Source organism: Rattus norvegicus, chromosome 15 (assembly GCF_021556685.1).
Source record: "Rattus norvegicus strain SHRSP/BbbUtx chromosome 15, alternate assembly SHRSP_T2T, whole genome shotgun sequence".
NCBI lineage: Eukaryota > Metazoa > Chordata > Mammalia > Rodentia > Muridae > Rattus > Rattus norvegicus.
This window is the reverse complement of record NC_141548.1, coordinates 39,424,631-39,452,491: the sequence shown is the minus strand read 5'-3', so window position 1 is coordinate 39,452,491 and position 27,861 is coordinate 39,424,631. Positions and strand designations below refer to the sequence as shown.

The 27,861-nt window shown below is 42.3% G+C and overlaps 1 protein-coding gene and 1 long non-coding RNA gene across 10 annotated transcripts in view; one reads left to right on the top strand and one right to left on the bottom strand.

Annotated features, from left to right (window-relative positions):
- Window positions 1–27,861, top strand: part of LOC148000985 (uncharacterized) — a 67,858-nt gene that overhangs the window by 10,716 nt on the left and 29,281 nt on the right. For 2 of the 5 annotated variants that reach the window (XR_015638847.1, XR_015638846.1), the window contains exon 1: window positions 25,791–25,959. The exons of the other annotated variants lie outside the window; for them this stretch is intronic. This is a non-coding gene — a long non-coding RNA (uncharacterized LOC148000985). Of the gene's footprint in view, window positions 1–25,790; window positions 25,960–27,861 lie in introns of those variants that run through there. 5 annotated transcript variants of the gene reach the window in all.
- Window positions 35–27,204, bottom strand: LOC148000986 (uncharacterized). Of its 5 annotated transcripts, none has more exons than XR_015638842.1 (4): window positions 25,100–25,599; window positions 6,904–7,001; window positions 5,345–5,520; window positions 35–703 (listed from the first exon to the last, which is right to left on the bottom strand). XR_015638842.1 is itself a non-coding variant. In XM_087587115.1 (4 exons), exon 1 carries the CDS (start codon window positions 26,444–26,446, stop codon window positions 26,060–26,062), a length of 387 nt encoding a protein of 128 aa, XP_087443241.1. In that variant the 5' UTR covers window positions 26,447–27,204; the 3' UTR covers window positions 35–703; window positions 5,345–5,520; window positions 6,904–7,001; window positions 25,264–26,059. The 5 variants fall into 5 exon arrangements, 4 of the variants coding, with proteins under 4 accessions (XP_087443241.1, XP_087443242.1, XP_087443243.1 ...); XM_087587115.1 differs by having other exon boundaries at window positions 25,264–27,204; XM_087587116.1 differs by lacking the exon at window positions 25,100–25,599 and adding an exon at window positions 26,059–27,204.

Sequence of the window (27,861 nt, the reverse complement as noted above, 5' to 3'; positions counted from 1 at the left end):
TGCTTCCCCATGACAGTGGTAGATGAGACAGTCCTTGGTTCCAAACTCTTTATTGGTTGTTCGTCATGGAAAATGGATCAGACACCTTTTGCAGGGCCTCTAGGTACCTCATTAGCATGGAGAACTGTTGAGGCCTCATGTTTTCTTATGTGGGAAGTCTGGCAGGCCAGGGATTTGGCAGGGAGCAGAGCTGCATACCATCTCAGGTGTGTATGCCTGGGGAACAGACCCCACTCCACCTTACCAAATTTCCTGGTATGATCCACTATCCTACAAGTCTGAGGCCAGTCTGCCCGCAATGAGTTCTAGGCCGTCCAGGGGGAGGCCCTGCCTGGGGTAGAGATGGAGGAAGAAGCATATAGTCAAGCAGACATAAGACGCAAAAGGAAATCCTTACTGAAGTAATGGAGCAGTGTGTTAGCAGCTGCTGTACTCTTGCCACTGGGAACAGGGAGGGAAGACAACTGGAGAGCTGCAAGGCGGAGGTTCCAACAGTGCTGCCGGCCTTGCCGGCCTGTAGAGAGGCCAGCTGCAGTGCTTCGTTGGGGGACTGTAACCAAAGCCCTGCTTACAGGCTCTTCCCTCTCTGGGCTCTCCTTACTCTTCACTGATGGCCCGGAAGGAGTGCAGTTGGAAACACGGAAGTAGATTGTTTTCAGGGCACCAACCTCAGCAACACGGAAACAGCTCCAGAAGGTTGTTGCTGGGAGGGAACAGAAAATGGCCACACACGGGAGTTAATGGCTTCAAGTTTGCTTTTTAACCTAGCCACTTGACTAAAATTGTGCAACTTATTGACATCTGACAAGATACAGAGGAAAAGAATTATAGAGGAAACAAGATGTGTTTTAAACGTGTTAGTTCTGATGCCTTTATTACATTTATGTGGAGTTGCTGGCCAGAACTCAACAGAAGTATCAGGGACAGAACACACACTCTAAGACTCCTAAGAACATCGATGTCACAAAACATAGACATGGGAAATGTGGCTGAGATGACCTTGGGGGGGGGGGGGAATGAATCCCCACAAACAAGAAAAAAAAAAGATATGGAGTTTATGTCTGGGGGCTCCCAAACATGTGTGAAGAAATTATCTAGAAGAGTTTGTAATGGTTACTCTTCTATTGCTATGATAAGACACTGTGGCCAAGGCAACTCATAAAGTTGCTTACTTGGGGGGTTGGGGATTTAGCTCAGTGGTAGAGCGCTTGCCTAGGAAGTGCAAGGCCCTGGGTTCGGTCCCCAGCTCTGGAAAAAAAAAAAAGTTGCTTACTTGGGCTTGAGTCGCAGAGGGCTAGAGTCCATGGTGGCTGAGCCAGAGCATGCAGCAGGCACAGCTAAGGGCTCACAGCTCCAAGTGCAGGCACCCCCAGGGATAAGCCCCCGGGAAGACCACACCTCCGAATCCTTTCAGACCGTTCCACCGACTGGGAACCATGCATTCGAATGGGCATGCCCACAGGAGCCATACTGCCCTGTCCCCAGAGTGTCGCAGCCATGTCAGAATGGAAACTGCGTTTACTCCCATTTTTAAAGTCCCTGTAGTCTTGCAGTGACAGTCTCAGCACTGTTTAAACTGTTTAAAAGTGCAAAGCCAATGACTCAAGACAATCTTTAATTGCATTCCCCATCAGAAAGTAAATTACATACTTACAACATGCGGTGGCACAGAACATATATTACCATTCCAGAAAAAAGAACCTGAGTGTAGTGAGGAGATACTGGACTAAAGGGAGATGGAAACCTAGTAGAGCAAACTCCAAGTTTGGTAGCTCCGTGTCCAGTGTTAAAAGAATTAGACGACTCTATCCCTCCAGCTTTGCTGCCTATAATATACCCACTCCCTATTTCCCCTCTCTCGCCCTCCTTTCTTGGACTGGTTCCACTCCCTGTGTGAAGCTCTCCTTGGCTTAACTAGATTAAACTTCATTTTCTTTTGTTGGGGTGCTGTCTGTATAGGAATGTAAGGGAAGAGGGCGTATGCTCAGTCACTAAACTCCGTACTCTGAAAGTAAGGAGACCTAACCATATTAAAAGGGCTGGGCATATTTGCACTGTAACCCCATATTTGCCTATAACCCCAATGCCAGAGGCGTGGAGTCGGGTGCTTGCTAGCAGCAAAAGTTTAGCCAAGTTGGTGAGCTCCATGTTCGATCAGAGACCTTGTCTCGGGAAGAAAAGGAAAGAAAAAGGGAGTAAGGTGAGACGTAACAGAGGAAAACAGTGTCAGCCTCTGGCCTCCACACTCACACGCGCCTGAGACACACAATATACCAAGATAAAAGGAATATGACGGGCGAGAGTCCTCGGTGCTGTTAGTAGTATCATAATGGCTACCATTTACAAAATACAAACCAGGAAGAGCGCTAGACAGTAACATGATCACTAAGACCCTAACAATCCTATAAGGTAGGTATTGTCAGGTTATTTCCACAAGAAACCCCCTTTTCATTGATAACATCAGATCACAGTCTTACCTGAAGCTCACCTTTAACCAAAATGAAGAAGGTAATAAGAAATTTTCTTGGGTCTGGAGAAATACCTCAGCAGTTAAGAGTACTATTGCTCTTGGAGAGGCCCAGGTTTAGTTCCCAGAAACCAAAAGAGAGCTTACATTATCTGTAAGTCTAGATCCAGGGACCTGGAGGTCCCCAGGAACACACATGGTACATTAATATCCAAGCAGGCAAAACACAAAAATCTAAAACACATAAACAAAAGAAAAAAAATTCCCCCCCTCAGAGCTGAGGACCGAACCCAGGGCCTCTACCACTGAGCTAAATCCCCAACCCTAACAAAAGAAAATTTAAAGAACAATCTTCAGTTCTGTTTTTACTGAAAATTAACATGTAAGAGATTCTTCTTGTTACCCAGATGGCTCGTGGGTAACAGCACTCATCATGCAAGCCTGGCAGATGACCTAAGTCTCTGGACCCCATGGTGGAAGAGCACTGACTCTCAAAACCCGTGCTGACGTCCACGCCTAGCATGTGCTAGTGCAACTTTCTCTCAAACATGTTTTTAAGTCTTGAAGTTGCTCCCAGGGCATCTCTCCAGTGACAGTTTAGAGTCTGAGGAACATTTGAGTTAAAAATGACTTCCAGCATAGTATAGCTCGCACCAGGACACCGCAGTCATAGATGACAGAGTGCTGGTGAAGAAAGCGAACAGTGAAGCCACACAACCCAGCTTGTTAGAATAGCTGAGAAAAATATCCTTATAGCTGAGGACAGTATGCTCTAATTTACCTACCTAGCTATTGAAAGAAGAGGGGGCTCGTAACATACTTGTTATAGACACAAAACCAGTGATGGTTACATATTAAACAATCCAAGAAAAAGACCTGGTCGTTCCATTTTCTTAGAGGTTTTTTTAAGATTTGATTTTTGTTTCTGAATGACATTTTGGGCTGGAGAGATGGCTCAGCGGTTAAGAGCACTGACTGCTCTTCCAGAGGTCCTGAGTTCAAATCCCAGCAACCACATGGTGGCTCACAACCATCTGTAATGAGATCTGACGCCCTCTTCTGGTGTGTCTGAAGACAGCCACAGTGTACTTATATAATAAATAAATCCTTAAAAAAAAAAAAAAAAAAAAAGAGGGCTGGAGAGATGGCTCAGCGGTTAAGAGCACCTGACTGCTCTTCCAGAGGTCCTGAGTTCAATTCCCAGCAACCACATGGTGGCTCACAACCATCTGTAATGAGATCCAGTGCCCTCTTCTGGTGTCTGAAGACAGTGACAGTGTACTCATATATAATAAAGAAATAATTAGGGGCTGGGGATTTAGCTCAGTGGTAGAGCGCTTACCTAGGAAGCACAAGTGCAAGGCCCTGGGTTCGGTCCCCAGCTCCGAAAAAAAGAACCAAAAAAAAAAAAAAAAAAAAAAAAAGAAAGAAAGAATTCTAAATGACATTTTATGTTTTTAACTGCTTTTTCTAAGTGTGTGCGTGAGTGTATTTGGGTGCCTGTGGAGGCCAGAGGAAGGTGTCAGATTCCCTGGAACTGGCGTTGCAGACAGTTGTGAGCTGGTCAGCGTGAGTGCGGGGAACGGAACCCCAGTCCTCTGGAAGGACAGTGAGCGCTGAGGCACCTCTGCAGCCTTCCTCTTAGGGTTTTTAGTGAACACCGTGTCGCCAGCATCACCATTCGTTACCACAAACACATAAAGTGCCTTTACACTGTTTAGTGCTCATCCACAGTAAAACCCATGAGTAGTGGGAATCCGTTTGGCTGTGCTGTGTGTCACTCCTGGAAGGGATGTTTACACATACCCACAGCCCCTTGACTATGAAGTATGTTCACATAGAAATAGTACCCACACAGATTGTGCATGATAGGTACATTGAAGGTAGACTAACTGCTCTAATAGATCAACTCACAGATAAGTAATGGCTCAAATTTGTTTCTTCCTGAAATAACTGAACAGTTCAGTTAAGGAGTTGGGGGGAGGGGACATTTCTTCACATAGGCTTTTAGAACTGAATGCTCCAAGATTTCCTTCAGATCTTTTGGTCTCGTCTGTTGAGAGGAGAGGTTTGGAGGGCTTTTTGTTTTTTGGACAGGGTTGCATGTATCCCTGGCTGGCCTAGAGTCTGATACATAACTGAAGGTGATCTGTAACTCCCTGTGTGCCTGGACTGTCTGCATGTACCACTACAGCCAATTTCTGTGGTGTCAGCGATGAAGCCCAAGGCTTTGAGCATGCAAGGCAACTGCTGTCCCAACTGAGCTACGCCCTCAAGGATTTTTAGGGAAGGGTCTCAGAGTAATAGGCATCGTTCCATTCTCATCACTGTCTATAGCCTAGTCAGATAACGACTATACCTAACAGGGAAAATGGCGTACGAAGTCTTTCTGCTGGAGCCAAAGGGTGAGGACACAGCTCCTTATGCCGTCAGGAGCGGTTTCCTGCTTGGATGTTCACCACCACCGCCATACACAAATCTTCACGTGGGAAGTGGCCACTGAACAAATAAGTTCTCAAACTCAGTTTTTATTAGTATTGTGTAGCTGAAAGTCTAAAATCATAAACGGGAAGTCTACCATGTAAATGTCAGTAGAACAAAAATCTGTAGTTGAGGTTTTCTATTTCCCATGGTTTGTGTTTGCGCTTTTATATGCACCAAAAAAGGCTTTGAGTGAAGACAGTACTCTCTGACAGCCTGTCACGCTCGGGGAAACCTGTGCAGCATCCTCAACACTGGCACGCTGGTGGAGGGGAAAGAAGGGACCACAGACTGCTATGAAGTGCCATCACTAGATCCCCCTTAGCATCCACTGCCTGGCTTTATTGTGGCAGGGAGATGGTGCGTGGAGAGGGAGGTCACCGCGGAGCGACTTACTCTCATTCAGATTACTTGAAAATCTGTTATAGAAAACAGAGTTCCACCTTTACAGCCTTATTCTGACGCCTCAGCAAGCCTCTCACTGGGTCCTAACTCTTCCGTTCCTTCATGAGGCAAGGAGGAACAGTTTAGGTACTGTAGAGGTCCAGGGTGATGTAATCCAGGGCGCTTCTCTGAAAAGTAATAGAGACGTTCTTAAAGCATTCATATTAACTATGGAACACGATTCCCATAAAAATGTCTATGAAAACGCCAAGACTCGAATGGCTAGTGTACAGCTTTTGTGTTACTTTATTACTGAAAAAACTTACCAACATAAAAATGCTTTTATAACTTTATGTGCTTTTTCTTAGGAAACTTCCTTGGTTTTAAGTTAAAAATTGAGGAATTTATTAAAAACATATATGAGTAAAATAGCAATATATATATATATTTTAGTATCTAAGTTCTCTTGAAAGAGCATAGACTCAGAATATGACTATCTGCTGATGTCTCCTCCTCCTCATCCTCCTCCTCCTCTTTTTTTTTTTTTTTTTAAGACAAGCTCACTAGCTCAGCCTGGCCTAAAACTCACCATGCAGGCAAGGCTGGATGTGAACAGTCTTCACGCCTGTCCACCCGGGTGCTAAGATTACAGGTAGCACCACCACTATCAATGTCAGTGTCCTTTTTTTTTTTTCTGCACATACAACATTGTAGCACATGGTGTATATGTACTTGAAGCACTGTCTTTTAACTGCAAATATAACTATATAGACTAGATAGGCATATAAGGAAAACACACATGTAAAATGGAGTAAAAGCTATTAAATAATTGCTAAGAATGTGTAATATGAAGTGAATAGGGAAATGTGAGGAACAAGAAAGGGCTTTTTTAAACAAGGTCTCACCATGTAGACAGAAGGCTGAGGGCAGACTGAGGCTGAGTATAGCCTTCCTGCTTTAGCCTTCTACGAGCACACTACCACACCCAGTTCAGGCAAATCTTACATGTGCAAGAGAATATGTGTATGTGTGTGTGTAATTTTAAAGCAGTGATGGACTTGGATTACCAGAGAGAAACGGCTTATCAGGTTTATCGACTGCATGCTTAGTATAGGTTCAACACACTAGACATAGCAATGAACAAAACTGCCCAGGAGAAGGAAGGTTGTAATTTCTCAAGCATTTTGATAGGCAGTTTGATAGGAAGAAATACTTGTAGCCAGGCATAGTAGTTCACATCTGTAACCCAACGCTCAGAAGAGTAAAGCGGGAGGAACAAGAGTTTGAGGCTAGTTTGAGTGGGGGCCAGCAGGCTGTATGGAGAGTCTGTCAAAGGAGAAGTAGAGAAGGGGTGGGAAGGGAAATGGACTCATTAGAGGCCTCCAGTGTTGGGAAAGCTGTTGCTAAGCTGTTGGTTACAGCACTATGGTTTTCTTCTCTCGTGCTTTCCTTACCCTAGGAACTAAAAGACTCACATAATACAAAATAAATATTGCCCATATCAAGAATCCCAGATGAAGTATGAAGAAAGCCTTCAGTCTTCTATCTCTTTATCATTCCCAGTGGCTTACAGTTTACAGTGAATGGGCACTGTAGAGACAGCCTTGTGTTCAGCATGTGTCCTTGTGGTCCTCAGTCCTGGTCTCTGGAGGCTCCACTCCTCTGCTTTCTTTCCCGGTGGGATCATTAAAAAGAAAAAGAGATTATCAAATTTAAACTCCCTTTCCCCAGGGAATCAGAGTCGCCTCATTCACCTACTCAAACTTCCCTCCAGTGTCCAGTCCACATGTTCTCTGTACAGGTTGGCAGAGGAGGAGGTGTATGTAGTAAGGGTAGGGTGTCTAGCAAGAAGCAAATGGCTGTCTGTGAGGAAGCAGTAACCAAAAGGAGGAACAAGTTTAGCAATGGTTTATCTTTGTCTGTGGGGAGGAAAGAAAATGAGGAAATGAACACAAGATTTTTACTCTGAGGATGTAAACTCTTATCACCAGCAGCTGACAGTTTGGAAGAGATATCTTCAGGTGATTGGGGCGGTGCTCAAGAGATCAAACAAGCTCTCAGACCTGTTGATTGATTAACGTTTGTCTGAAAGTTACCATAATATACACATTGAAATCCTAGGGACTGAAGAGAGTGAAATGCACATCGATTCTAAGATGAACTGAATTTCAGACTAATTGCATGCATACCATGTGATTCCCCATTTGTAGAGTTCTAAAGCATGCAACCTAATCTCTAGTCATGGCCAACCAGTGACTCACTGAGGAACGGGGTGGAAGGCAGAAGGACAAGAAAGAGGCCGAGAGCACTCTCAGAGATGATAAATTTCATCAGATTTATTTCAGTTTCTTAACTGATTGAGTAAGAACAGATACCTTTGTATCATTCCTGGTCTTGGAAGGCATTGTTAGAATAGGTCATCTCTGAGCCGTTGTAAACTTCTGGAGTTTTTGCCTTTTTAGTGGTTTTTGTTTTGTTTTGTTTTGTTTTTTGTAGCTGTTCTCAAGATTTTCTCTTTATCACCGGTTCTGAACAGTTCGGTTATTGTGCTTTGGGTAGTTTCTTACTGCTTCTGGGTATTTTGAATGTGTGTTGTAATAGTTTCCAGCAAATTCAAGTATGTGGGCCACTATTTTTTCAAATTTCTTTTCTATAGGTATGTTTCTTCTCCCTTGCTCACTCCATTACATGTATATGAGACCCCTGGAAATTTACCTCATAGATCACTTACTCTCTCATCATCATGTCTTCATTCTTTCAAATTTTGTTTGTTTGTAACTATTTTTAAGGATGTGGGAGTGGGTAGGTTGGAAAGTATGTATGGGTGGATGAGGGAGTGACCTTTAGGTCAGAAAGTGTCATATCTCCTGGTGCTGGAATTTTTAGGCACTTGTGAGCTGTCCCACGTGAATGCTGGGACCCAAACTCAGGACCTCTCCACGAGGGGTCCTGGCTCTTAACTGCTGAGCCACCTCTTCTCAACACTAGGAACACTTCCCACAGCTGGGCCTTTCACTAGCCTTCTGCCATGTCTAATATGCTATGAATTATACTTAGTTCATTTTATTCATCCCAAATATTATTACAGCTTTCATCTCTAAAATTTTGTTTTTAAAAGTAGAAATATGTCCTATATGTCTGCTATTCAAACATGTAGGTCATTACTGTAATACTGTTTTATGTCCCTTTCAGCTAATTCAGGCACGAATGTCCCTATAAGATCATTTTCATTTAACTGATTGTTCTCCTCATCATGGGTCACTTTTCTAGCTTCATTATGTACCCAGTGCTCTTTAATTAGATACCAGGCATATTGCTAGACATTCTTCTATTTCTGTAAATACTTCTGAGTTTTGTTCTGGGATGCTTTGAAAAGTTTGATCTTTTGGTCTTACAATTTTATCAAAGAGTTCAGCCTACAGCTCACTGTTCTAGGAGTAATACACGGGCTGAATAAATGCAGCAGGATGATCTTTTAAGTTAGGACTTAGATAAGCAAAAGGCTTCTTAACCTGACCCCAGAGCATATTTAATTCCACTTCTGATTTAAAAAAAAAAAACTCATTTCATTAAAATTGAGATGTCAAGAACACTGAACATTCTTGAGAGTAAAGGTGACTTTGGACTGACTGCCCTGTGGCAGTGCATGAAAGGGTGAATACAGCTTAAAAGCATGGGCATGATGAACGCTTGACCATACAATGCACCTTAGCCTGTCCAAGCCTGTTCTGACACCTGTAAAAACCACGGTGTTTTACAAAGTAATCTAGAAGAGAGAAAACTGTTAGTCCCACCAAACTAGAATATGCAGAAGTCAAGAGAAACATACAGCTTCATTAGATACTGTCCTCTTTCCTGTCTCCTGCAGTTTCCAAGTGGTTTAAAAAGAATCACCTACAGGGTGGAAAAGGAAAAGGAGAAGGGTAGGTGATATAATTCTATTTTGATTAAGAATGTATAAAAATGTAAAAAAGAAGCTAGGAGTGCGGGTGCAAGCCTTTAATCCTAGCACTTGAGAGACAGAGGCAGGCAGATTTCTGAGTTCAAGTTCAAGGGCTACGTAGAAAAACCCTCTTGGAAAACCTAAATACATACATACATACATACATACATACATACATACATACATACATACATACATACATATATACATACATACATACATTCGGGGAAAAAATGAATCACCTGAAACATTCACAACTTCAAAAATACAAGCTATGGAGACTACCTCATAAGATACTTGCTTGGTTCCTTATAGTATGGCTATTAGTGTGCCTGCATAAGCTTACTAATACCAGATTCTAGAAGGTGTTGTTTTAAATTAAATATTAAGAATAATGCTATTTCAAACAGATTCCAATACTGAAATTAAGTTCTACCTGATTCACGTATAGACATTGAGCAGGCACAAACCAACAAGAATTTATTCTTAAACACAGCTGACAGCACATTCTAATGTTCTGAACAAAACTGCCTCTATAAAACAAGACAGGGTAACTAGGCTTAGCCTCTCTTTATATTTTCCTTTTAGAAATAATAAAACACAAGTATTTTAGAGTATTAAGAAATAGGAATCCTAGGAGTCAGAAACCTCTGTTGAGCAGTTTTGTGACTGTATTCTATTATCAATGAAAGAATCATTTAAAAAATAATTTTATTCTAGCCTTCTGACTTCCAATACCACACTTATGCCTCTTATTTTTTCTAAAATTACCCTGACCTGAGCTCTATGCCTGATGTGCTGAGCTTCAGGGACAAGAACCTTCCCCTTTGTTTCTTGGGAAGCACCCACACTTTTGCTTGTGTGTCTTTCCTATGGTAACATGTTCAATGTGAGATCTGCCCTCTTAACAAACCACAGAAATGTTCTTAATGTAGTAATTCTGAGAATTGGGGTACTTTAGAGTTAGACCTCCTGCCAAAAGAAAAGACAACCAACAGGGAAGAGACTATTCTTCCGACGGTGTGAGTGTTTTTATGAGGATAGGCAGGGATGAGCTATGTCTTATTATCCTTGAAAAGAGCTTCAGTTTGGAGGTTGGAAGCTGCATGTAGCTTTTGCTACCCCGACTAAGCCCAGGGACAGGGCTGTGCTACCAGCCCCCACCAAAGAATATTGGATCCGTGGATGAAACACAGACACACACAGTTGTTCAATTTCAACTTGCCTTTTTGGCACAGTTGCTGGGCGCTACATTTATCCTGCCTGGAGAAGTGTGCCCTTATCAATACTCTTAGCGCCATACCTTTCCACCTGCCCTCAACTTTAGTCACTCAGTTTATTTAGGCACTGCTCAACATCCCCAATTGCACACCGGTAGAAGTGGCCTATGGCCACTCCACCTGAGATCTTACATTGCTACATTGCTGCTTGGCTTTTCTCTCTCCGAAACATAACAAACTCTCCCTCTCCTCTCCTTGTATCTGTCTGCTTACCTGTGGGAACCCGGGAAGTCCTGCCTATTCTTTCCGCCCAGCAATTGGCCTATGGCTTTTTTACTGATAGATCAAGAACCAATTGGGGATCAGGACATTAGCATCAGCCCCATTCCTACACTTGGATCCATATTTTACTTCCAGTGTTACCATCACTTGTCAAAGTGGGCCACACTCCCCTGGTGTTATAGCTGGGTGGAAAGACTAAAGTTATTATAACCAGACGGTTTGCAAAGCAAGGCCGAGAGTTACATGCCGGTAATCACAGCAGTTGGGAAGCTGGGGCAGGGGACCATGATTTACAAGCTTTAGCTACACGGTGAGAACCTTGTCTCAAAAAAAAAAAAAAAAAAAAAAAGAGAGAAAGAAAAGAAAAAAGAAAAAGAAAAGTCATAGATGGCTGAAAAAAATTTACTACTCTTAGGAAAAGTGGGGTATGGCCCTAGCCATAACATTAAATCACTGTTTGCACAGTAAAACTGTCTTGTACACTTGTAATGATGAAGTGTGAGATAATACAAAAGGATGCTTCTGAACATTCATTCTGAATTCTCAGTTTCGGTGACACATTCATGTTCATGGGAGATAAGCATCAATTAGTCTATTCCACAGCCTACTATAAATAGCCTTGGCTAAGCTGTAAAGAAAACTAAAAGGGACATGTTATACAACCACAGAATGGCCTAGAACCTTGCCTCTAAAAGTCCAGCTTGGAACACAGCAGGGGTGGGGAGTGGGGCTGTTTCTGTGTGCCTAGAGGATGAAAGCCACTGGGGGAGGAAAAGATGGAGGCTCTACCTAAAATACCATCTTCACACTGAGAGTGATAACACTGTGTTATCGCTGTGTTTAAAACAATGGAGCATTCACACTAAATTTAGGACAAAACATAAAGCTAAAGAAAATCTAGTTTGGGACCAGTTTTTAAGGCACTTGTTGACTCTTATAGTAACCGTACTTTGGGCAGGGGTGGGTGGAGGAGAGGTTCAGTAGTCTTAATGACTGACAAATGTTGCTAGATGAAGATAGATATCGATAATGGATATTCACATTATGAATATATTTAATACCACAAAACTGAAATTTTAAATTTTACCACAATTTAAAACCTGGGAGAGAAAAACAAACCTTACTGAAGTTAAATGTTACTAAGGCACATGAAGGTTTTTTTATTTCAGTATGCATTTCTAAATTGGCCACTATTATTTTACCTCATGAATCACCTCTTATTGTGCCCATGAACGTACATGTGTGTGTGTGTGTGTGTGTGTGTGTGTGTGTGTGTGTGTGTGTGTGTGTGTGTGTAGGTGGTTATGACCTGCCCAACATGGATGCTAAGAAGCCAGTAAGTACTCTTAACCACTAAGTTATCTCTCCGACCTGATTCCACGTTTTTTAACTAAGCATCATCAAATACCCTGGTGAAGAACATTTACTTAGCAGTCTTCACTCCTGGGGCTGTCTGCATGCCTGCATGCATGAGGATTTGCTCTTCTGTCCAAGTTCCCAATTCCAGTCAAAGATGGAATGAAAGTGCACAATTAAAGCACTATAATTGTTTCTCTGTGAAGACGCTGCCAGAACTTTTAAGCTATCCTAAGGAAAGCAGGCTAAAATAGCTATTAGTCTCACTGCAACAGGGAAGTCCCAGAATCAATATACACACTCCAAGGTGATTAAAACAAATGCAATTTCATGGCAACCCTTAAGTAGTTTCTTAGGTGAGACAGGGGCTCTTTTTCGCTCCCAAGTCTTTCCTACTTTGCTCTCTAGTTGATGGCTGAAAGATGAAACCTTCTATTCCATAAAATATTAAACAGTAATTTCCTGAAAAAAAAAAAGAAACAAGCAACAGTAGTCAATAATCCTAAAGAGATAAAATTCAGTCATTTTTTGAGATAGTTTTCAGGCTAGCTCTGAACTCTTTGATCTTCCTGTCTCTGTCCTAAGTGTTAGAATTGATTTGTGTGCCACCACCCAACTAGTAATGTTATTTGGTACTATAAAAGTGTTATTGATATTATAAAAAGACAAATATGAGGCCTTCTTTTGTCCGTTGAAAAAAGAGATGGAGGAGAGGTTTATTGTTAAATGGTCTTCAGAAAACAATGTCTTCCTATCATTCCTAATGCTGCCAATCACCCACAATCTTCTTTAATACATATGCATTGGTAATTCAAGGGGAAATGTCTAAGTTCACACTTTAAAAGCACCCCCACCCCTAAAAAAAGACCTCGACATAATATATTTTTTATATCACACAATTTAGAAATAATCTTGAACTTAACAACTGTATACACTACCTTTTTTGCATCTATAGTATGTAGAAGAAACATTGAGTACATTGGAAAGGGAGTCAGATAACTGTAATCCCAGTTCTTGGGAGGCTGAGGCAGGAGGATCACACGTTTGAGGATGAGCTTGGCTACAGAATAAAACCCTGTCTCCAAAAGGAAGAAAGTGGGGGAGGGGGTGGGGGAGGGAAGAGGACTGGAGGCCTTGCAGCTTATTAGAAGCCTGTAGCTAAGTCAGAGCAACTTTGTGTTGTTTCACAAATGGCGGGACTTCTACTTTAAACACCTCTATGTTTGCTTTTCATATACTTCTCTTTTAATATAAGGAGATTAATTAAATTGGTTAAATTACATAAAGTCTTGTTTCCTGTCACATTTGCCATGTGTTTTATAGTTTCTTTTGGTATAGCATGGCATTTACTCTCTTGACTTCTCAGAGACTTTAATTAAACATCAACAGCAAAAATGTAAGGACTAAATTAACATGGCACACCTCTTGTAAGAGAAAGTGTTCCCGTTAGAACTACAACCTCACCTTTCTGCAGTTAAGTTTCTTCAGAGCTGCCTGTAACAGTCAGTCTACTTAAAAGAGTACGTGTTGTCATACATTTTCTCTTATTTCCCCACAGATCTGTTCTAACCTTGCACATTGATGATAGAAATGTAGCATTCAACTTCGGGGTCCTAAAGAACTGGTCACATATCCTCATTCATGTATCCTCGAAACCACAGTTCTGGTTTCATTTCTGTTTATTAAAAATAAACAAGTGGAGCTTGTAGACTGCTGATCTCCTGTCCTCCTCACCTTCCAGGATCATTCCAAATCACCAAAGCCTCTCTTGTCATCAGATGCAATCTCACATTCTCTCCACAGCATAAAGTTTTATTCCTCAGGCTGGGGAGGTGGCTCAGCGGTTAGAGCACTGACTGCTCTTCAGAGGTCCTGAGTTCAACTCCCAGCAACCGCATGGTGGCTCACAGCCATCTGTAATGGGATCTGATGCCCTCTTCTGGTGTGTCTGGAGATGGCTACATTGTTCTCATGTACATAAAATAAATAATTAAAAAATTTTATTCCTCAATTAAAAATCTTTAACATTTGTTTTGTGCACAGTATGGGAGAAGGAAGGTGTCTGGTGATAAGCTCAGGTCATCTGGTTTAACACAAGCACCTTTTGTCCCTCCATTTTTTTTTAACTTTTTTTTACAAAAGTAGCAAGATAACTTTATCAAAGTACAGGATAGCACAGATTAAAACAGAGATGTGGTGCCAAGACTGACAGTGGGCCATGTGAGTGACAGTACTCAAGGGCCTCAATTTTTTTAAATAAATTTTTTATTTATGAGTCTAAATTTGCTTCTCCAAATACAGGAATTTTAATAGATAGGACAAAAAGTGAACATCAACTGTTATGATATATTCCAGAACATATACAGATCCAGCTGTCACTTTTTGAAAGGGTCCTGTCCTGTTAAATTACAATCTAACCAGAAAAAAAAAAGAGTTAAATCATAAAACTACTGAGGAAGCATTAAAGAGCCATTCAGGTTGTGGGGATTTGCAAGTGGGGACTCAGTTGTCCTCAAGACTGAAAACAATAATGGCCATATTTAAAGGGTTGTCACAAGCGGGTGGGACAAGTTTGTTTTCATAGCTTGGGGGGGGGCTACTTGGACAATAGGTGCAGTGAGAAAGAGGTATGTTTTAACTCTAGGATTCTGTGGTTCCAAACCGAAATAGGCTCAATTCCTTTTAGTTTCTCACGAGGTTTACTTTACATTACATTACATTACATCATTACATCACTACATTACATCACTACATTACATCATTACATTACATCACTACATTACATCATTACATTACATGGCAATGTTTACAAAGCACTGTTTACTGCTTTATCCAAAGTCAGCATTTTCACATCAACTTCAGAAAGTAGATAACTCAAAGAAATGAGCTCATTCCCTCTTGAATTATCCTTATTGGTGGAGAGTAAAAAAGCTAATTAGCCTTCCAACCTTAATTATTAATTTGTAAATGAATTTTACTATAGTCCACAGTGGTTTGTACTGAACATAAAGGCAAGATGACACATACAGGAAAAGATAAATAAAGAACTCTTAGGCCTATATGCTGAACAGAGTTAGAAATGCTGTAGATATGAATTTGCACTTATGGAAACTAGGGCTATAAGCAATGCAAGGTCAGTTTCCTGAGACAGAAATACACTTCCTGGAACGAATGTAAATACCCACCACCGCCATGCAACTTTGTCTAACCAGCTTTAGGAGTCACATGACAAAGGTAAAGTATACACACTGATGTTTCATGAAACAAATCTATCCAACTTACACAGTAAATCTACACCTAGACCATATGTTCTCTTAATACAGTTACTGATTAAAGCATGTAGTTCTAAGTCTATGGAGAGAGCGCAGTCAGTAAAGTAGATGCCTTGAAGGCATGAGGACATGACAGCAAAACAAGCGTGGTACGTGCAGTTTAGTCCAATGCCAGAACTAGTCCAATGCCAGGACTAGTTTCAAACAGAGAGGAGAGAGGAGAGAGGAGAGAGGAGAGAGGAGAGAGGAGAGAGGAGAGAGGAGAGAGAGAGAGAGAGAGAGAGAGAGAGAGAGAGAGAGAGAGAGAGAGAGAGAGAGAGAGAGCACGCAGTGGATAGGACCCAAACAGTGGCACCCAGTGCTGTCTCCAGGCTGCCAGAGGTATAGTCACACACTTGCATCTGCCCCTGCCACAGGATAAAACTATACAATCCCATACTGCCAAGGATCAGCCTCAGCTTGGAGAAGGGTTCTGAGGAAGGGGTCTCTAGAAGTGACAAAAACAAACAACTCCAAGTCCAGTTGTGGGTCCAAGCTGAAGACCTACCTATATTCTGCTCGAGATAACTTTCCTGATTGCTCTCTGTTCTGCTCTACTCCAGACAGCTTTCTCTTGCTATTCTAAAAACTCTCTGGATAGCAGATCAAAAGCCCACTTTTTATTTTACATGCCCATTCAGTCATTACCCCAGGTTCCCTTTTGAGTATCACATGAATCAGCATTCCATGACCTCAGTCAGCCCCTTGATTCTTAAGAGACAGCAAGCATACAGACAATAAGATAGGTGAGTAGGACGCCACCCTGAAATTACTATTCTGACCCTGCCTGGACCAGGCTGACCTTGAACTCAGGAATCTACCTGCCTTTGTAAGCATAAACAAACAAAACTGGGTGGACTCTTACTTTGCCATTACCACTCTCTAAATCTCTTTATCTCCTTCCTTAGTACCCTTCTGACAAGCTGGCTCATAGTATGCTACCTCTGTCCCTTTAGATTCGTGAAGCTCCTTATACAATTCATATTGCATCCTTACATTTTGCATAGTTGAGAAATTATGTATTTTCAAACTTATGCTTTCAGCATTCTTTTTTATAGCCTTAAGGGCTGTCCTGACTTTCACAGCCATAAGGTCACAGCGTTCTACCATTTTGCTGAGATATAGACATGCCATCGCCTCCTGGACTCTTGATGTCTCTGATTATCATGAAGTCATTAACTTGGCAGACAGGGCATTCATTGAAGGAGGAGGGTAATAATATATACACTATTATACAAACAAACCTTATGCCCACAGTAACTATCAATACTTGTGGCGGCCCATGCCCTGCTGGCTCTGTTCCAGGGGCAGGAAATCATGTCATCCTGTCCCTTACATGGCCAAGCCATCACACCATACTATATAAATACCCTCTGGGAAGGATTTCTTTCTAAAGATCCATTAGCTACAGGGGAGAAATTATCTAAGTTATTTGAACAAACTAAATATGAACCTAAAATAAATCTCAAATTTTAAGTAGAATACTTAGATGAGTAAATTCACAAGAAAAGCTCTCCATATTCCTACCAACAAATTACAGTGTGATCTCCAGGTACATCATTTCAGTGGTAGACTAGATGCTATATTTAAACAGTTGTTCACTGGGCTGGAGAGATGGCTCAGTGGTTAAGAGCACTGACTGATCTAGAACAAACGAAACTCAAGACGGATGATCAAAATGTGAATGCTTCACTCCTTCTTTAAATGAGGAAAAAGAATACCCTTGGCAGGGAAGGGAGAGGCAAAGATTAAAACAGAGACTTAAGGAACACCCATTCAGAGCCTGCCCCACATGTAGCCCATACATATACAGCCACCCAATTAGACAAGATGGATGAAGCAAAGAAGTGCAGACCGACAGGAGCCGGATGTAGATCGCTCCTGAGAGACACAGCCAGAATACAGCAAATATAGAGGCGAATGCCAGCAGCAAACCACTGAACTGAGAATAGGTCCCCTATTGAAGGAATCAGAGAAAGAACTGGAAGAGCTTGAAGGGGCTCGAGACCCCAAAAGTACAACAATGCCAAGCAACCAGAGCTTCCAGGGACTAAGCCTCTACCTAAAGACTATACATGGACTGACCCTGGACTCTGACCCCATAGGTAGCAATGAATATCCTAGTAAGAGCACCAGTGGAAGGGGAAGCCCTGGGTCCTGCTAAGACTGAACCCCCAGTGAACTAGTCTATGGGGGGAGGGCGGCAATGGGGGGAGGGTTGGGAGGGGAACACCCATAAGGAAGGGGAGGGGGGAGGGGGATGTTTGCCCGGAAACCGGGAAAGGGAATAACACTCGAAATGTATATAAGAAATACTCAAGTTAATAAAAAAAAAAAAAAAAAAAACATATGTGAAATAGAAAAATAAAAAAAAAAGAAGTCCTGAGTTCAGTCCCAGCAACCACATGGTGGCTCACAGCCATCTGTAATGAGATCTGATGCCCTTTCCTGGTGTGTCTGAAGACACCTACAGTATACTTACATATAATAACCTTTTTTAAAAAGTTGTTTATCTTGAGATCTGGCACTTAGAAAAGGAAACTAAAAAAATGCTCTATGCATTTCTATAAGCAAAGCAGTATACTATAGTACTTAGTATTTAATGTTCACTTTTCTACCACAGCTACACAACACATAGAAAATGGCTGACTGCTGGCCAGTGAGGTGACTTGGTTGGTAAAGACACTTGCTGCCAAGACTGCTGACCTTAGCTTGATTCCCTAGAACCGACATGGCATAAGGAGAGAACCAACTCTCCAGGTTGTCTCCTGACCTCCATATGCATTTGGCAAACATGGGTCCCCATCCCCATGACACATAACACACATGAATGTTTTAAAGGCAAAGACAATGGCTGTTTACATGTTTCCAATTGCTGTGCAATTACACAATTACAAAGTTAGTGGCTTCAAACAATAAAAATATATTACCTTATAGGTCAGGAATCCAAAATGAGCTTCAGTATCATAAAACTAAGCGAAGGTAGAGTTGTGACCCTGGAGGCTCTATGAAACCTCTCTTTAGCCTCTAGAGCTCACAAGCTATTCCTTGCCTCCAAACCTTCCATCTTCAAGCCAGCAAACCCTTGTAAAGCCTTTCTCACATGTCATCACCACCACCTCTCTCGTGCTTCTACCACACTTAAAAGACCATCTAGGATAATCGACTTTTAGACCACATAGTGGTCTTACTTTCAAACATGTCTTAGGGTTTTACTGTTGTGAACAGACACCATGATCAAGGCAAATCTGTCTTATAAAAGACAACGTTTCATTGGGGCTGGCTTATAGGTTCAGAGGTTCAGTCTATTTTCAAGGTGAGAGCAGTATCCAGGCAGGCATGCTGCAGGCAGAGCTGAGAGGTCTATATCATCTGAAGGCTGCTGGCAGAACACTGACTTCCAGGCAGCTGGGATGAGGGTCTTACAGCCCACGCCCACAGTGACACATCTACTCCAGCAGGGCCATACCTTCTAATAATGCCACTCCCTGGGCCAAGCATATACAAAGCATCACAAAACACCGTTCTCTTGACATGTTTGTTACATATTCAGAGTCCAGAGATGAAGACAAAGCTGTCTTTGGACATTCTGGTAGGGCGTTTGTTCAGCCAGAGACATAGCTCAGTGGGTTAAGTGCTTGCTGCCAAACCTAACAACTTAAGTTCAATTCCAAAAGCCACATGGTCCTTTGGCCTCCAAATGCACTCACTCCGTGGCACTTTGACACACACACACACACACACACACACACACACACACACATATCAAACTATGTCCAGTGTGAGTGCCCCATAATATGAAGCTTTCCTAGCGCCCTGTACTTTCTTGTTACTGGCAAGAGTTGTGATTGGTAAGGTCATTAAGATCTCTTTTTTTCTCATTAGATTAGACCATAAGAGGAAAGTGTGGTTGTTTGTTCACCCTTAATGTACTTGATAACTAACAAAAATATAGATTACATGCAGCACTGAGTAAGTGCTAGATGGTTACCTAGGAGTATGTACTACATGCCGAACAAATAATTCCCTTTTCTTTTATACCTCATTTCACTCATGTCGCCTCTTCTCCTCCAAGTTCAAGTGCTCATTACTTTGCCCAGACAGTTCTCTCCTAAGGAGTTTCTCCATACCTCTCTGTTCTCTGAATAACCTCATTAAGAAATTTTGTGGATTTCTCTCAAAGATTTGTTTTATTTTTAATTTAGGTGTATGTATTTGTATGTCTATGTGGATGCAATGCTGAGATGGAAGTGTTCATTTTTACAAAACAAGGGAGGGACTAAACTCAGGTCCTCTGGAAGAGCAGTATGCCCTCTTAAGCTCTGAGCCATCTCTCCAGCTCTTCATTGAGAAAGTAAATTTCTAAAATACACATTTCATTAGGCAGAGCAGTGGTGGTGCATGCCTTTAATCTCAGCACTCAAGAGGCAGAGGCAGGTGGATCTCTGTGAGTTTGAGGCCAGCCTGGTGTACAGGGCTAGTTCCAGGACATTCAAGGTACACAGAGAAACCCTGTGTCAGAAAAAAACAAACAAGCAAAAAGCAAAAACAGAAAAACAACCAAATTAATTTGTTTTAAGATTTTCTAATTGTATCAATATAAAAATAGCACATAAAACCATTAATAGTCTAACCTCTAATCATTTGAGCAGGCTGACCTTATACTCATCGCTTTCAAAGATTCCCAAGCTACAAACTATGGCAGACTACCCAGCTGTCTGAAATGCCAGGCTCTTCCCACCAGTTCCATTTTCTTTCAGTAGTGATTCTACCTAAAATGCTTTCTACCGGCCATCTCTACCTTGTACACTAACAGTCCATCCCGGTGTGCTAAGTCTCTACCAAGCCTCTTTCAACAGTCTAATTACTACCTCTTTTAAAAGCTTCCTGTGTTACCCATTTCCACGGATTACATGATCTTCCTCTATTTTTCAGGCTATAATTGTTTGGAAATTTTTTCTCTCGCTGTATATTCAACTGTCTACTAAAAGAGATTATTCTTTTTCTTTGTCTTGATCTCCAATTCTAGTTTGAATTCTGGTAAATGTTTGTTTCATTCTGTGTGAGAACATATATAAAAACCCACAGAAGGTTTACTTCTAGGAACTCTTCCAGTCGATTGAAAAAAACATTAAATTAAAAGGGGCATATGTATAAAAATGTTCATTTCAGAATCATAATACCAAAAAACTAGAAATCAGCTAAATGCCCAGGAATAGAAAATTCTAATGATATATCTCAGAGCAATCTAAACTGAAGATTGTGAAAATTACATAGTAACTCATCTGTTTATGGCCTGTTAAGTGAAAGGGGATTAAGAGAACTATGACTCTATATAATTATGTATATAGACACTGACTAAAAGGGAACATGAAAACTATATGAATGATGGTGTGGCTGTGACTTCATTTCTTCCCTGCACTGCTCTCTCTCAGTTTTCCAGGGTTTCTCTGTGTCTAGAACTCGTTCTGCAGTCCCTAGAGCTCAGAGACATCTGCTTGCCTCTGAGTGCTAGGGATTTCATTTCTTTTGTCTGGAACTTTATAAATGTCACTAGAGTAGTCTTTCAATTATATTTAAGATAATTTAAAATTAAATTTATATCCTTACAAATTGCAAGATCTGCGTATAAATGTGAGCATACACACACATATACACACAAATATATACATGCATATATTTCTCAGAACTGTCTCCTACAAGCTCCAAAAAGCAGATGATCCAGTAACAGTACGTATACTGAACACTGGTCCCTAAGGTCATTTTCCACTAACATGGAAACAGGCTTTTTAAAAAGAAAAAGGCTTATTCCATGGAAAAGCAAACTTAAGTATGAGATAAACATGTCCTACCTCATTATACAAGCAAGGGAGGGAGTGCTTTTAAAAAAAAAAAAAGTAATGTTAACAGAGCCACAAGCACGTCTAGACGTGCTTCTAATAGCTACACATGACAATTTGAATATCAAAATAATTAATATACAGTTTAAGATTAGAGGTGACAGGCAATGATATATGTAACCTACCCTAAGTGATTCAGAAAAACAGTACACAAATATACAAATAAAACTATGGGCAGAGTGGCTGGAGAGATGGTTCAGCAGTTAAGAACCCTTGTGGTTTTGCAGAAGATCTTGGTTTCGTTCCCAACACCCACAGGGCTTACAGCTCCAGTTCCAGGGGATCTGATACTGTCCGTCTTCTAACCTCTAAAGGCACCAGACATAACATGGTGTATATACATACACATAGGCAAAATATGCATATAAAAATCCAAATTTAAAAAAAATTGTAGATGGACGTCATAAATGAGAATAAGCAAATACAGAAGTGGAAAACCAGGAATTCAAATGTACTCCTGTAGTTAATGAGTAGGTAAGCAGGGAAACCAGAAGGGCTTTGTTTCAGGAGAATGCCGTGGGCTGAAGATGAAGAGGGGTGTGGATTTGTTCAGTCGTCTTGCAGCCATCACATGAACTGTATAATCAATCATGAATGCTGATCATGAGAGGAACTTCTGGGAAGTAGGATATAATGTCCCCACAAACTGCTTTCTATTTCCAGGCAGGAAGAAAAAAGAGTAACTACACTGTGGGAAGTCTGAATCACACACTGACAAGGTGATCAGAATTATGATCACCAATGAGTAGTACCATGTTCTACAAGTGATACTCTGAGGTACAGGCAACAGAGTCTGCGTACTCAGCTGAAATGCATGGGCTAAATGTAAGTAAACATGGAGTGGACATTCTTCTAAAGATGTATGACGCTTATACTTCAAATACAACCAGGACTTACAAGAGAGAGTGAGAATTTTCCAGCGCAAAGGATGCTAAAAGAGATGGGACAGGGGCTGGGGATTTAGCTCAGTGGTAGAGCGCTTGCCTAGGAAGCGCAAGGCCCTGGGTTCGGTCCCCAGCTCCGGAAAAAAAGAACCAAAAAAAAAAAAAAGAGATGGGACAATTAAATGCATTCCCTGGCCCCAGATAGACTCCTGTCAGGGAGGGAGGAATAGTAACAAGAGCCAACCTCAAAAACTCTAACAGGATGGTAAAAATACTGTTCAAATGTACATTTATCAAGCTGTCGGGAAATGCACTCCCAAGAATATAGAAGTGGAACACTAGGACCCATGCTAGCCTGAGAAAAGCTGAGAAGAAAAAGTGTGGAGGAGGGAGGGGCAGGTAATATATATTTGGACTGAAAGAGAACTCGTCTCCCCACAAGAAGCAGCAAGTGAATGGAAGATCTAATAATGTTTTATTAATTTGAATTTCTAATTTATAGGCTTTTTTAAGTTCATTTTAAAGAAACAACAGGAGCATAAAAGGGTGCTAAAAACTGCTGAAGAAGCTGGGTTTCGTGGTATTCGCCTTTACTTCCATTACTGGGAAAGCAATAGGTAGACTCTGAATGTAAGGTCAACCTGGTCTACATAGTGAGTTCCAGGGCAGCCAGAGCTACATAGAGGAGCCTGTCTAGGAGAAAACAAACAAACAAACAAACAAACAACAACAACAACAAGACCTGCAAACCGATGAATTGTTTTTGAACAATTTGATTATGTGTTGTTTTCAAGTTACTATTCAAAATGGCTTCTGATTCTGATACGTTGAGTCTCTTGAATGATGGTTTTTTTATAGCTTTAACTAAATAAGTTAATATCTTGAAGCCAGTTGTATTTTCCCATTTGAGGTTTTTTTTGTTTTTTTGGTTTTTGTTTTTGTTTTTTTTTTAATTTATATGAGCACACTGTGGCTGTCTTCAGACACACTGGAAGAGGGCATCAGATCCCATTACAGATAGTTATGAGCTACCATGTGGATGCTGGGAATTGAACTCAGGACCTCTGGAAGAACAGTCAGTGCTCTTAACCACTGAGCCATGTCTCCAGCCCTGTACCCATTTGAAAACAGTGACGGGGAGGGCAGGCTGAGATTTCCAGACCTGTTTTTCACAGTATCCATAACTACCATTCGTTTGCTGGTGACTGCATTCCAGATTTTAAATACAGTTTGGGCTCTACTCTCTGACAGGAGTACACAGAGTATACTGTATGCAGAGGCTTAAGCAGTGTGTGAAAGTGGGCAGACTTCTAAAAGACAGCTGGAAAGTACACCCTGATACCCAAATACTAATTACTACCTGGAGAGTGGGGTTCGGTAGCTCCATAAGGTGTATCACATTTTGGGGTTGTAAAATTCAGATTGGACATTCCTCCAGGTTTTTACTCCTGAGTGTGATCATCTGATAGAAAATCACCCTTCCCCCCCCCCTTTGAAGTGCAACTCAGGGATTTGCACCCTCTTGTGGTGGAAAGAAAAATTTGCGCATTGGCTTTCTGTTCAGGCACAAGAACTTTGTTACTGGATTTTGGTTTCTCCCATTTTAATGACTCAATAAGGATTTATGGTTTGTTAAGATTTTAAATAAAATGGGACTGAAATATTCCAAAAAGAGATCGCCATGTAAGTTTTAGTCGGAGCAAGTGTAGATAACCGAACACTACTCAGCCAAGTCTGGTCCTGATCTGATTGCTAGAGTCTATTTCTTTTCCAGTTGTACCTCACTAGTGCAAACCGTGGAAGCCTTCTCCACTTCGCTTACTCTTTGATACTTAAGTTTCATATCCACTGTTTTAACAGCCCTAATAACAACACACATCTTTTTTTATGTTCAAAAGCTACAATTCTGCAGGGTGTGGTGGCACAAACCTGTAATCCCAGCACTTAACTGAAGCAGGATTATCAGCCTGGGCCAGCCTCAACTCCATAAAAAGATATTTTTTAGAGTTACAATTCATCACAAGTTGTTTTTATAATAAAAACTAGAGCAAACAGAGTAATGTTCCTGATTTTTAAACGGTTGGGTTCTTTTTGGGGAAAAAAAAATCATTTGCTAGGGCTGGAGAGAGAGCCCAGCAGTTAAGAGCACTTGTTGACTTTTGCAGAGAACCCACACTTAGTTTCAGCACCTACACTGGATCACAACCAACTCTCACTCCAGTTCCAGGAAATCCCTCCTCTCTCCATGTTTGAAGGCACATACAGGATGCACATACACACATGTAAGCAAAACACTCACAGAAAGTCATTTTTAAAAGTCCATGAGAATCAAGAGAAAGGTAACCAAAACACAACCCTAAACTATAATCATTTAGGAACAATGGCAGTTTTCCTTTTTAGAAACTTCATCTTAATTAGCCTAGTGGCAGGGTCGATGTCTTGCAAGCAAAGGATCAAAAACAATTGTTTGGTAAGAAAAGTTAAAATATTAATTTCATCATTTTTTTTGTCCTGTTATAGAGCCATTCTTAAAAGCGGTTTGCCTAGCGCCTTTGCTCTCACCAGCTAGCTGGAAGACGGAAGAATTTCTAATCCGAACATCAGGTATCATCAGCCATAAAGCAAAAATAATACCTACTTCATTAGAGGTTCTGTGGGCAATGAAACACCTGGCCCACAAAGCGTTTGATACAATGCGTTTGATACAGTGCATACCACATTATCAATACCCAGTGGCTCTTACTTTTCCCAGGCTCCATAAGACGGAAACCTTTTTGCTGAGGCCATGATTTACTACAGCACTAATTTTTTCTTTTGGAAAAGTTCCCTAGTGACCAAAGACTAGTACCAAAGACTATAGTACCCTAGTACCTTAGTACCAAAAGACTATACATCTCCGTCTCCAGTGTCTCCAGTTCAGAATCGAAAGCTTGTGAATAGTGGGCGGGTCGCACGCCTCGAGGTCTAGGGTGGGGGTAACCGTCGATGTGTGACAGCCGCCCGCTGGTCCTGTGACTGAACCGTAAAATTCCTACCTCGTGAAGTGGTTCGAGGCTTAGGTCTGACAGATCTGCGAAGCGCTGGCTGAGAGCGAGAGCGCGACACCCGTTGTGCAGTTTTAAATTCCTGAGCAGCCACACAAGGCTCTAAGGCACACACGGTGGCTCGGAGTTCAGTTAAAAGCTGTTACTGTTTTGTTTTTACGAAACACTTAAAATAGGCCATAATTTGTTTCATCCCAAAGGTAGAATACTAGTGTGTCACCGGAGTTGTGTCCGAAAGCTGACCACCTCCACTGCCGTACAAGGGTAACGCGGGCACACACGCAAGTGCAAGATACGGCGGGGACTGGAACCGAGGAAGTGGAGAGTGTTGCGCCAGACGATTCTGCGCATGTGCCGGGGAAGAGGGAGGTAGAAGTTTCCGCATGCGCAACAGGGTCGCGCGAGGGCGGGGGGGGAGCGACTGGGACAGCTGTGGAGACAGCCCGCTTTCCCGGCATGCCCCGGGGCGGCGGGGTTGGCTCTAACGAATTTGAATGAGGAGCCTCAGCGCTTTCGGCGCCATTTTCGAGTGATGCCTGATCTCATCAATCTAGCGGGAGAGAAGGGATAACCTGTCCGAGAGTAGCGCGACGCTAGGATCGCGCCGGAAAATCCCCCAAAAATCATCAAAAAAATAACTTAGACCAAAGGACAGTCGGTGGGGCTTCGCCAGACCCGGCGCCATCGGTAAGAGCCTCAAGTAGCAAAGTGGGTCTCGGGAGGTGGCAGCGGTGGGACCGGAGGACCGTGAGGGGAACAGGGACCGGACTCGAGATCTGCCCTCACTTTACTGGCAGAAGCTCCCCTGGAGATCCGGCCGGCGTAACTTGGGTGTCCTCGGGTGGGCGGCGTCTGGCCGCTTGTGGCGGGAGCGCTGAGCTGGGGGAGGGGAGGCGCGGTTTGAGCGGGACGCGGCCGAGCAGCCGCCGCCCGACCTGTCAGCGCGAGCGGCCGGGGAGCTAGGCCGACGCGGCAGGTTCGCTCGCGGCTCCCCGACAGGCGCCCGCCCTCCCCGGTGTGCACGGCAGTCTGGGCGCAGGCCGTGTCGGGCCGGGAAACTTGGGTCGCCGGAGGGACTGCTGCCCGGGACACCCGGGGCGCGCAGGGAAGAGGTGACACGGGCCGGCCGGTCCCGGCCCGGGGCGCGGCGGACAGACGCGGCCAATTGGGTCATTTTGTCGTTGCTCTCCCGGCGGTCCTCTCTCTCTCTCTCTCTCTCTCTCTCTCTCTCTCTCTCTCTCGGGGGGGAGGGGTGTCGGGGTGAAGGGAAGGACGGGGCTGCGAGCTTGCGATTTCCTGGCGTCGCTCTCTTAGAAGACTTTTTCCTTCTCCAGTCCTTGAAACGCAGCGTCTCAAGGAAAAGTAGCGTGGAACTTGGTGTTTCCTGCCGACAAGCCTTTGCACCTACGATTTAACGGTAATTTTGCAGTCCTCAACTTTTCTTGGCGCTGATGTGGAAGAAATCGGAGTTGTCTTTCCTTTTGGGGGTTCGTTTCTTTTCTTTTTTTCCCCCCATTGACTGTTGGCTTTTTGTCAACCGGGAGTCGACAGCTTTTGAATAAGCCAGTGACAACTTTGACTTTAGGTAATAATCGCTAGGTATTGTGGAGTCCACGTTAAACACTCATGAGATCTTGTATCGCTTTCCTCCCTCAGCACCCCTAGATTAACCCTTAGCTAATGTGAGGTCCTGCGGGAGGGTCGCACGAACCTGGCTCACATATCCTCCGCAGATGCTTTGGCAGCAGCTTCTCAGTTATTCGCTGAGGAATAAGGCTTCTTGGGAACCTCAGTGACCTGCTATTCCGAGCAGGCCCCCTACAGAGCTTTCTCCCTCTGGAATTTTATCAGAACCCTGGATTTGGTTTGTGTCTGTGAAAACTGGGACCCGCCCTCATTTAGATCCCTTCCAGAAGAGTAGGAGCGCAATGTGATGTTTTTCAAATTGTATCTAACGGAGCTCCCAAACGCCGGGCTTCTTACCCACTGATTGGCTGGAAGGAAGCGGGACTGGGGGGTTTGAATGTTGATCCTGGAGCTGATAATTCTTGACCTACCGAAAAACTATGTTTAGTCAGAGAACTACTCAAGTAGGTACAAACTGTAAAATCGGAGGTTTTTTGGGTTTTTTTTAAGTTAGTACATAATAGAGTTGTTTCTTCCGTAAAAGCCTTTCAGATGGTTCTGAAATATATATTTAAATGTAAAACTGAAGAGGCTATTTTCGGAAAACTGTATTTCTGCTGTTGCAGTTATAAGACATTTCTGTTCTTCATTGGTTGAAAACTTGTCCGAAGGATCTAAGGTGCTTGGTTTTTCCTTTGATGAAAATTTTTCGTCTCAGCCTTCGTGTATATATTGGATACATATTATGGGAGAATTGTTTCTTTCATTTTGATGAAAATGAACATTAAATTATCTGTTCTACATTTTTTCGTAAAAATATAATATATTCTTAGAACTTGCAAATCTTTTTTAAATTGTTTTCTAACTGAGGCATTGCAGTGAATTTAAAATTTTAGTTTACAAGCCATTTATGTTTCTTAGTTGAGACTATAACAAGTATGTACAGGTGAGCATATATTATAT